Source organism: Temnothorax americanus, unplaced genomic scaffold (genome assembly GCF_048541705.1).
Source record: "Temnothorax americanus isolate GAGA-0224 unplaced genomic scaffold, ASM4854170v1 Scaffold35, whole genome shotgun sequence".
NCBI lineage: Eukaryota > Metazoa > Arthropoda > Insecta > Hymenoptera > Formicidae > Temnothorax > Temnothorax americanus.
The window spans coordinates 1912958-1925009 of record NW_027509496.1 but is presented as its reverse complement, the minus strand read 5'-3'; the positions used below and the strand labels follow the sequence as shown (position 1 = coordinate 1925009).

The 12052-nt window shown below is 47.1% G+C and overlaps 1 protein-coding gene across 1 annotated transcript in view; it reads left to right on the top strand.

Moving 5' to 3' along the window:
- LOC143901636 (uncharacterized) overlaps positions 1–12052 on the top strand; it is a 226935-nt gene that overhangs the window by 127681 nt on the left and 87202 nt on the right. Inside the window, exon 5 of the mRNA XM_077414064.1 lies at positions 5541–5814. Coding sequence (XP_077270190.1) covers positions 5541–5814 — 274 coding nt within the window. The remainder of the gene's footprint in view (positions 1–5540; positions 5815–12052) is intronic.

Genomic DNA, 12052 nt, shown 5'->3' with positions numbered 1-12052 from the left:
AAATATTCTTGTGGTCCGACTCTACAATCGCCCTAAACTGGATAGCATCACCTTCACGCCGGTGGTCCGTATTTGTTTCAAACAGGGTTGGGGAAGTGCAACGCCTAACGAGTCCCAAAAGTTGGCGACACGTTCCTTCTTCCAACAACCCAGCCGACATTCTATCGCGCGGACTCGACGCCGGAGACCTGCCAAGCGCAGCCTCGTTGTGGCGAGGCCCTGCCTTCCTACAACGCAATGAAGACCACTGGCCAAGTGGCAAGTTCCCCCACTTGCAGGACGACCTTCCAGAAAGGCGAGCAACGTCAGCAGCCGCAGCCATCCTGCAACCCTCAATAGTAGACGACTTATTAGCCAAATATTCTAGCCTAGACCAAGTATCCCTTATATTAGCCCTTTGTATCAGAATGCACAGAAAATCGCGTCCAGATAGCCTAACTTTGTCTCCTTTGTCTTTCCCAGCAAGATGTCGTACGCCCTAAAGGTCGCTTGCAGAACGGTCCAAAAGCACGCCTTTGCTGAAGAACATCAAAGTCTAAGCAAGGGCACACCTATCAACACATCTAGCAAACTCCTTACCATCTCCCTTCCTAGACAAAGACGGACTGCTACGGGTGGGTGGAAGACTAAAAAATTCCAAACTAAGCGCCGATGCGCGCCATCCCATTCTTCTCCCAGCCAAGCACGAGTTGACAAAACGCCTAATTCACCGCGAGCATGTACGCAATAAGCATGCAGGAACTCAAGCCACTATGGCTTTCGTAAGGCAACAATTTTGACCTCTTTCCTTGCGCTCCACCACACGAAAAATCACTCGAAATTGCGTAGCGTGTTTCAAATCTAAACCAGCGCAATTGGAAGCAATTATGGGCTCACTGCCCAGTGGTCGCGTTACAATCTGCAAACCGTTTTCACACTGCGGTGTCGATTACGCCGGCCCGATAAACCTGAAAGAGGGCAAGTGCCGTATTGCCCGCATTTGTAAGGCTTATATCTCAATATTCGTCTGCTTCGCCACGAAGGCAGTCCACATAGAGCTAGTAAGCGACTTCACTTTGGATGCTTTTTTAGCCACGTTGCGAAGATTTATAGCGCAAAGAGGGAGGCCAGTCAGTATTTACTCCGATAACGGAACGACCTTTGTTGGTGCAAACAAGCAAATAAAGGAACTCTATGATTTTGTCGCCGGCGAGCAAGTTCAGGCGGACGTTAAGGATTTCCTTCGCGACCAAGAAACGTCATGGTCCTTTATACCTCCCAACGCGCCTCACTTCGGGGGTTTGTGGGAGGCAGCCGTAAAATCCGCTAAGTATCACTTGTCTCGTGTCGTTGGCCAAGTTTATTTACCATTTTAGGAAATGACAACCGTGCTTTGCGAAATAGAGGCAATTTTAAACTCGCGGCCTCTCACTCAATTAAGTAATGATCCGAATGATCTGACTCCCCTCACACCGGGTCACTTCCTGGTCGGTACTCCGCTCAACAGTATCTCTTCTCCCGATTTAACCGATGTAAGCGAGAATAGATTAACACGTTGGCAATTAGTTAGTGCAATTAGGTAATCAGCTCAAACAGCACTTTTGGAGAAGGTGAAGCACGGAATACTTGAGCTCCCTTCAAGAACGTACCTAATGGAAGAAAAATCTGGGAGCAGCATTGGAACCAGGACGACTCGTTCTGATTAAGCAACAGGGCTTAGCGCCTTTGCAATGGTTATTGGGTCGCATCCAAGCAATTCGTCCCGACTCCGACGGTATATCCCGGTATATCCCGGTATATCCCGCTCTGCTGTGGTAAAAACTGCCAAGGGAATTTTCATATGGGCAATAACCAAGTTGGCGATACTACCGATCGATCAGCGAAACACACTTTTTTCTTTGTATATCATTTAATTCGTATTTTGTTCTTAGGTTAAGTACTTAGGTTAAGATTTGTACTCCGTTCAATCCAATAACATATCGTCAAATTGCGTATCAAATTTACATGCGTGCTCTATTTCTTGCGATCCTAGATGTAGGATCATTTACCTCCAAATCCGTTCGAGATACTTCGCGTTTCTTTTTTATTAACCCGCGAGCCGACCTAGGCTCGAGCGTATTAGCACAAAACACATTTCGTAACAATCTTGAATATTGCACGAGAACGATATATCTTCGCGTGTACTTGCGAGACACTACCGTTAACTTCACTTCGATTCGTGACAGCTCGTGATAATCGTCGAGACCACGCTCGAAACTGGCGACGATACTAACACCGCTAGTGTCGAAAAATTGAAAAAGACACGCTATATTAACGCCGTGGCGAAAATAGCAAACAAAGAACGTGGACGTTTCTTAAATAAAAATTTCATATATTTGGACTTTGCATCGTAATATCTGTGCTCATAGGGCATATAAGGGAAAATAAAAACACTTTATATACGTATAAATCGACCCCAAGCTATCGATCAAATCTACTTAGAACTTGATCCGTTCACTGGTTATTAAGATCTCAACATCTCGAGTATTCGCAAATCGCAACTCGTGCGTTCGCGTAAATGAGTCACGGTGCATCTCGCTCCGCGCGTACTTGGCGCAAGACACTACCGTGTCTCTTGATACTTCAGATATTTCTATAACATCTCTAGTAGTATATTATTTCTCATAAATTCTCAGGACGTACTTGTAATATCTCACAGTAATATATTATTTTTCGTAAATTCTCGTATTCCCAGTTCTCAGTAAATTTTCTACTCAGAACATAGAGTGAGTTATTTTAATCAACGCAGGCAAATATCTCGAAAAATATGAAAGATACAAAAAAATATTTCGGACAAAAGTTGTATAGTCTAAAAAGGGACACATAATTAGGACGTGAGTCATATTGCAGATGTCGTTATTTTCAAGAAATTTTAAAGGCGACTAATTTCATAAATTAAACTTCATTTTTTCTTTGAAATAAAAATTGTAGATCTCGTCGAGACGTTTTCAAAACACTATAATAAAGCTTTCTTTCGTTAAGAATTTTTTATGATTTTTAAAATTTTGCCATAATATTTTTAATATAAAATATGAATATAAATATCTTATAAAGTATTCACTTTTTTTAATGACTTTACCTTCATACTTTTATATGTAGAATAATGAAAGAAATCAATTGTAAAAAAAAAACAAAAAAAAATATTTTAAAAAATTCGATTGCATTTTATAGACGCATTTAATTTTGCAAAATTGCAAATGTAATAATTAATATTATTATTCGTTTTCTTTCATTATAATACGTATAAAAATATGAAGGTAAAGTCATAGAAAAATGAATACTTTACAAGATATGTTATATTTTATAACAAAATTTAAAATATTATAACAAAATTTGAATATTTTATGACATTTTTAACAAAATAGGGTTTTATTATATTGTTTTAAAAACATCTCAACGAGATCTATAACTGTTATTAAAAAAAAAATCAAGTTTCATTTAAGAAATTAGTCGCCTTAAAAATTTCTTGAAAATGACATCTACGACATGACTCATATCGAAATCATGTATTCCCCTTTAGACCATACAACTTTTGTCCGAAACATTTTTCTATATCTTCAATATTTTTCGAGATATTTTTTTGCTTGCATCGATTAAAATAACTCACCTTATAAAAACTCAGTTTGACTCAATCTACCATCACGCTAGTAACACGCGCTGCTGCCACGCGGCGTACTTTCTTGTAATTAAAAATCCTCACGCGTTCAATATAAGAGGCGAGCCTGCGAGATGCTGCAAAATGCTTAAACCTGGATATTGTTCGCTGCCGATCAGCTTAAGTCGGCTTAAGTGATCCTTATATCTCACGTAGCACAGTGCAGAAGGCAACGGACATAATTTTGTTGTGCCGTGCCTTGGATCGCAGGGTCGGCACTGAGTACTTTTGGATTCGCCGGGAGGAAGGAGAAACACTCAGCCAGTTTATTGATTGAACAATGTTTAATAAAGTTATTCTTTGAAATGATACAGATATCTTCTTACTTCACTGCCCTGACTTGCGGGCGTTCACAGTGATAGATTACGTTCGGTCGTGCGCGATATCGCTTTTCGTTCTAGACTGCCCGCCGCTTCTCGGAGCGGGCTTTTATCTCTTCGCGCATTAGCTTCCGCGATGCTGACTTAGCTGTCAGCGCTTTTGCTTCCGGGTGAGTGCCCTGGAAGCCACTTGCAAAACCCCGAATGCCACCTCAGGTGAGTTTGGCAAGATCCGGAAGTAACGCTGACAGTTAGGTGTCGCAATTAGGGAGCGGTGACTTTTGCCACACAACAATTTATTAATTCAATTGGTAATTCTTTACAATAGAGCCTTCTCCGAATTTTGATATTTTCTTGCGGCTCTCTTGGTAAGAACCTTTGTTGTGACTCCGACAGTGATAATCAATTGGGGGAGCCCAAAAAATATGTACTCTACATATTTTTTTACCACCTTGTTTTGAACCATGTTAACAGTGGAAGATGTTTGCTTCGATCGACTAACGGCCGGTTGATTCGTCCTCCAGCTTTCGTTCGAGACGGTCGCGCGCAAGTTCTCTATATATTCGCTACCTTGGGCCATCAAACGATTATAACGGAACTCGAGTAAAACTGACTTTTGAAATTAAATGCCTTTTTTACAATTAACTTGAGTGGAATTTGTACGAGTGCCAATCCCGCCTGACCGTCGAGTCCTTATCCAAAAGGTTGTACCAGCCGCTTGCCGACTTTTTTGGAACATCTTTTGTTATTTATACAATAATTGTTCAATTTTTTTAATTGCAACACGTCTACATGTATGTACATACATGTAGAAAACATATACATATTATACGATGTGTTACACGATGTGTATGTTGTAGATATGCATAGCAATCAAGGTGGTGATTGAATTTCTTACCGTGGAAGAAATGAGTTCCAATGGCTGCATTCAGCAGAGAAAGCAGCTCAATGAGCGCTCAATAATTCTTTATTACGATTGGTTTCCTGGATCCAGGGAAGAACTAAAAGCAAAGACCAATCATGTTAAAGAATCATCAAGCGCTTACTGAGTTACTTTTTCTACTAAATGCAGTCATTGACATTTATTCACATCTCAGAAACGTTTGTGATGACATAATTTCTGAAATGCGAATAGATTTGAATAGAATTCAATTTTTCCATGGTAAGAAATTTAATCACCGCCCTTGTCTCTTACGCATATTTGAAACACACCAGTTTGAACTGCTCGTGTGACATACTCACGTAACTGATCACAACGTCATTCAACATAGTTATACGAGACTTCAAGGAACAACTTAGTGAAACGCAAATTTTTTATAGCACCAGATTCGAAAGAAAAAAATTAGGACGCATTACTTTCGTATTATTAGGTAAAATTATTTGTATAATGGTATTATAAGTAATGCCAAATTATGTAAAACAGCAATTCCTTGTTCTTTATGTGGAATTTCTGTATAAATTGTACCAACTCTAATAACTTTTTGAAAGTATCGGTATTTCTTTTGTTTTACTCTTTTTTAACATTTTTTCACGATTTTTTTCTGTAGGTACCAATTTAAAGTTAAAAACTCAGGAACACATTTCTATCATTCTCATATATCGGTACATATGTTGGACGGACAGTATGGATCTCTTATCGTACGTGATCCGCCAAGCTTGAATCCTCAGAAAGCTTTGTATGATATGGACCTTCCACAACATGTTGTTGTGATCAGTGATTTGTTCCATGAATTAGCATTGGAGCGTTTTCCTGGTCGATATAGAAGCAATGCAGGACAAATTCCAGATAACTTTTTAATCAATGGAAGAGGTAATTGGACGGTAAGGAAAATGTCAATTTATTTAAGATGACAGTGTAAAAATTCAAGAACTATAAGATATTTTTACAAACTTATTTAAGTAAAGGAGTATGTTAAAAAAATTCGATTTTTGGCCTTTCTGTGGAACTTTAGTTCACCGTAATTGTTATTTACGGCCCACATGAACAAGAAAAATAAGTGAATTACTTGATTTTATTTCGGCAATACAAACATTTTGGATCGGCCATCTTGAATCCGCCATATTAGATTTTTTATTTAATTAATGGATTCGTAATCAGCATGTCTGAAAAAGCCTGCTCAGACTAATTTTGATAAAATATTTGAATGCTGTAATCCTACGTACAAAATTATATGTCAAGGACGCCATTTTTGATTCACCATATCTCATTTTGCCATTTGGATAATAGATTTGTGATTAGAGACTTCACAAACCTTTTAATACCAATTATAATTAAAAAAACCTTTGCAATGCATCTGATTTATGAAAAATTTTAGCGTGGTATCCAAATATTTGGTTTTCACAAGGAAACTCGATGTAATATCAATGTTTCCCGCATTTCTGGGATGTAAGACTGTTTTTTTTTATCATGTGGGTGCCAAACAATTTTTTACGGTGAACTAAATTTCCGCAGGGGAGCCAAAAATTGAACTTTTTTAACATCTTCCTTTAATTTAATATGGTCATATATTATTATATAAGATTATATATAAGGGCATATATATTTAAGTAAGTTTTAGAAAATTGTTATATATTTTCAAATGTCATTTTTCAAGTGTGCCACTTTATTATAAAAGTGTGGACTCCACGATACAACTGATATAAAAATTGTGCCGCTCCATAGCGCGAGACAGTATCGTGTCTTTTGATACTGTTCTTATAATACTGTTTGTTAAATATTAAATACGAGAAACAGATCCCATCGAATGCCATCTATTAGATATTTTGAGATACAATATTTGATCTGATCATATGTAATCTTATATGACTATATAAGTTCATATATGATTATATTATTTTCAGTTTAAATTATAAGATGTAACGATGCACCCCGTGCGCTAAGCATCGTTCCCGGCTAACGACCGCCGGATGCCGCCCGACCGACGACCAGTCGGGCGAAGACCAGGGCGCGGTGAGCCCACATTGTAAATGTAATTTCAAACGCACCGTGTGCGCGGGCCAAGCGCGGCACCAGTGCCTCCCGACGAGCGACGACGGCAGCCGAGCCACCCCGAGGACGAGCGCGGCGCCGCGCCACCCCACCACAACGCGACAATCGGCGCTCCTCGCGAGCCCGCCGCGCCGGGCGGGTATATAAACCGCCGCTCCGGTGAGAAAGAGAGACTTCGTCGAAAAGCTCCGCTTCTTCTAGACGAAACCTATCCCGACTCCCAGGGAACACACCAAACGAGGTCCGGTGCTCCGAGTCTCGACTGAGAGCTCTCAGGTGTTCTCGCACTCCTTCAAACCTAACCCCGAAGGCACGGTTACGCGGGGTCGAGCGCGCTTGGCCTCGCAACGAGGGCTCTCGCTGCCGCCGCCTCGGGGCCGGGGCTCCGGAAATCTTCCTACGCTACGCGGTCCCGCACGCATATCATCGCGATACCGCGACATCCGCGAGCCTCCAGACATTATACCGCGTTCGTCGTTAAATACCGCGCCGTTATCAAGTGCAAAGGCACTTCCTGTAAATATACCGCGTCCGCCTATATGTAATACGTCTATGTAATATACCGAGCCCGTGGAATACGTCTATGTAACGCTACCGCGTTCGTCGTTAAATACCGCGCCGTTATCAAGTGCAACGGCACTTCCTGTAAATATAACGCGTCCGCCTATATGTAATACGTCTATGTAATATACCGAGCCCGTGGAATACGTCTATGTAACGCTACCGCGTTCGTCGATAAATACCGCGCCGTTATCAAGTGCAAAGGCACTTCCTGTAAATATACCGCGTCCGCCTATATGTAATACGTCTATGTAATATACCGAGCCCGTGGAATACGTCTATGTAACGCTACCGCGTTCGTCGTTAAATACCGCGCCGTTATCAAGTGCAAAGGCACTTCCTGTAAATATACCGCGTCCGCCTATATGTAATACGTCTATGTAATATACCGAGCCCGTGGAATACGTCTATGTAACGCTACCGCGTTCGTCGTTAAACACCGCGCCGTTATCAAGTGCAAAGGCACTTCCTGTAAATATACCGCGTCCGCTTATATGTAATACGTCTATGTAATATACCGAGCCCGTCGAGTAACGATACCGCGTTTGTCATCAAGTGCATCCGCACTACCTCTTCGTTGTATATATCGCGTCAGTTCGTGCATATAATTAAACTGTGAATAAAACTACTGCATGTCTCACTAAATTGATTACTGTCTCTGGGCCTGTCATCGGACTCCTGATCCCGCACACCAGTCCGCGTTCGATAAAGTCAGGCCGTTCCATGGCGCCCGAACAGGGACCGTTTTGATCCGCTCCGAGAGACAGTAATCAAGAGACAGCATGCCGAAATCGTGGATATATAAATTGGCGAAAAGCCAGCTGAGCGCGGAGCTCGCCAAGCTCGAGCTGGACACCGACGGCTCGGTTGACGAGATGCGCCAACGCCTGAGCGCGTATATAACCAAGCACCCGGGAACGGTGCCGTCCACCGTCGCGGGGGATGACCCGCCGCAGGATACACCCCTGATCTCCGTGCACCCGCCCGAAAACCTACGCATACCGATCGACACACGCCCACCGCTATCGCTGAACGTGGCCTTTCACACGCCGCCGGTAATGACGACGCCGTTCGTACCCTTTCGCCCGACCGCGAACGACCGGCCCAGCGAGACCCCCGCCCAGGTCATGGATCAGATACGGAAATGGGGGTGCCACTTCGACGGGAAAGACCCGGTGACCTTCCTCGAGCGGCTCGAGGAGCTGAAAGATGCCTATAGTTATTCCGGCGCGCAATTACTCATGGGGCTACCCGAACTACTCCGGGGCGACGCGCTTCTCTGGTGCAGGAACAACCGCCCCAACTGGCAGGGGTGGGAGGAATTCTGCGCCGACTTCCGCGAATATTACCTGCCGCGCCGGTATCGCGCCACGCTGGTCCGCGAAATCCAAACACGCTTGCAGAAACCGGACGAGCCATACCGGAAATTCGCGGCCGAAATGCTCACAATGATGCGGAGGGCCACCGGATTCGCGGAAGACGACCAAGTCGAGGCGTTGTACAATAACATGCATCCGCGGTACCAGATGTATATTCGCCGCGATACGGTGACCCGTACCCGAGACATTCTGCGCCTGGCGGAAGAGTTCGAACACATCGAGGAACAGACGCGCGCCCGCCAAGTCATCACGCCGAAACCCGCGGTCGCCGCCGCAGCTTACGACCGTCGCGAATGCTGCTGGCGGTGCAAGCAGCGGGGCCACACCCGTTTTGATTGCCGACGACCGCCGCGCCGGTTCTGCTCGCAGTGCGGCCGGGATGGCGTTTTTACCAAAGATTGCCACCCGCCGCCGGGAAATGCCGCTCGGGCCGGGGAAGATGCGGCCGTCCCCCGGTCCTCCGAATAGTATTCAAACCGCGCCCGTTCCTAACCGTCATGGTAGCCAAACAGCCCGTCGACGCCCTGCTAGATACCGGATCCGAAGCATCGTTCGTAAACGCACGCACCGCCGATAGGCTCGCCCGTGACTTTCCGATCCGACCGGTCGACGAGCGCGTGTACCTCGCCGACGGGTCAAGCACCACCGTTCCGGGCTTGATCACGTTTCCCGTAACAATACAAGGGAGGATGTTCTGGCACAAATTTCAAATCATGCCAACGCTCGAGTACGACCTGCTCATCGGCGTCGACTTATGGATGAAATTGGACTTCGCCATACCGTCCCCGACCGCACCGAGCACGGAGACGCGGACTGCCGCCGTAGAGAACCTACCCGAGGGGGGCGCGCAGCCGGAGGACGAGCGCCTCCGCCGTTTTTTGGCCGACGAACTGGCGAAATTCGAAGCCGTGCGAGGCCCCACCGACCGTGCCGAGCACGTTATCCACATAAAGACCGACCGTCCGATTAAGCAACGGTATCGGCCGCGCAACCCCGCGATGCAAGCGATCATCGACGCCGAAGTCGACAAAATGCTTCGCGACGGGATCATCGAACCCTCACACAGCGCCTGGAGCTCGCCAGTCGTCATCGTGCGGAAAAAAGACGGCAAACCGCGGTTTTGCATCGATTTTCGCCAAGTAAACGACGTGACCGAAAAGGACGCCTACCCGATACCTCAGATCACCGCGACCCTCGATAAACTCCGGGGAGCCCGATACCTGACGACTCTTGACCTAAAAAACGGGTACTGGCAGGTGCCGCTTTCACCGGAAAGCCGGCCCGTAACCGCTTTTACCGTCCCGGGGAAAGGCTTAATGCAATTCACCGTAATGCCGTTCGGGTTGCACTCGGCGCCGGCCACGTTTCAGCGCTTGCTCGACACCGTGTTAGGCCCCGAGCTGGAGCCACGCGTGTTCGTCTACCTGGATGACATCGTCATCATCAGCGAGACATTCGAGGAACACCTGAGGATCATACGCGAAGTGTTCCGCCGGCTCCGCGAAGTTAGCCTGCGGATCAACCCCGAAAAGTGCCGGTTCTGCGTCAACCGAATTAAATATCTCGGCCACATCATCGACCGCGACGGTATTTGAACCGACCCCGAAAAGGTCAGCGCCGTCGCGAACTGGCCCGCCCCTCCAAACGTCCGTCAAGTCCGGCAGTTTCTGGGGATCGCGTCCTGGTACCGCCGGTTCGTTAAGGACTTCGCAACCCTCGCCGCACCGCTCACCGCGTTGACCCGCAAGCAGGCGCGGTGGACCTGGGGGGAAACCGAACGGGCCGCGTTCGAGACGCTGAAAGGGGTTCTGACAACCGCTCCGGTGCTCGCTTGCACCGACTTCACGCGCCAATTTTACCTGAACACCGACGCCAGCACCACCGGCCTCGGGGCCGTGCTGACGCAGTATTTTCCCGAGGGAGAGCGCGTGATCGCGTACGCCAGCCGCACTCTGAATAACGCCGAGCGAAATTACAGGGCCACCGAATTAGAGTGTCTTGCGGTGATCTGGGGCATCAGGAGAATGCGCGGGTACCTCGAAGGGTACCGGTTCACGGTGATCACGGATCACCAATCCCTAAAATGGCTGCAAAAAATAGAATCACCGTCCGGCCGACTGGGGAGGTGGGCGTTCGAATTGCAACAGTTCGATTTCGACGTCAAGTACCGTAAAGGGACCCTCAACAAGGTGGCCGACGCGCTGTCACGGCAACCCGAAAGCCTCGGCATCTCCGCACCGAAATGCCCGTAGTACACGCGTATATGGCACACGACCGAAGCCACTCCGCACGAAGTACCTGACTTCCGAATCGATCACGGACGGCTGTGGAAGCACGTGCTCCACAGCCTGGACTTTAAAGACACTCCGGCGGGCGAACAGTGGAAGGAGTGCGTCCCGAAGGACCAGCGCGCCGCGATCCTCGAACGGTACCACGACGCACCCACCGCCGGCCACCTGGGAATCGCTAAGACGATCGCGAGAGTCGCGCTCCGCTATTACTGGCCCGGCATGTTCCGCGATATCGCCCGCTACGTAAGGGAATGCCCGACATGCCTGGCGCACAAAGCCGCGCAGGAGAAACCGGCCGGCCAGTTACATCCGACCACCCTCGATCACCCGTGGCAGCAGGTCACCATTGACCTCGTCGGTCCACTCCCGCGATCCGCCGCCGGCCATGTTTGGCTCTTAAATATGCAAGACCGCTTTACGAAATGGGTCGAGCTCCGCCCGCTGCGGCGAGCCACCGCGCCGGCCATCGTAAAGGCTATCACGGAAGCCATTATCCTCCGTCATGGATGCCCGGACGAAATCCTGTCGGATAATGGCACCCAGTTGAAATCGCAACAACTCGCAAAGTTGCTAGACGAGTGCGGGATTCGTCACTGATTCACGCCGGCATACGCGCCCCACTGCAACCCGGTGGAGCGCACAAATCGCGTGATTAAAACGATGATCGCACAATACGCAAAGAGGCACAAAACCTGGGACGAAAACCTACCCGAGCTCCAGTTCGCGTACAACACCGCGACGCACGACGCGACCGGCTACACGCCCGCATACCTAAACCACGGCCGCGAATTACGGCGCCCCGGGGAAAACGCGCCGCGCGACGCTCCGATCCCGCCGTC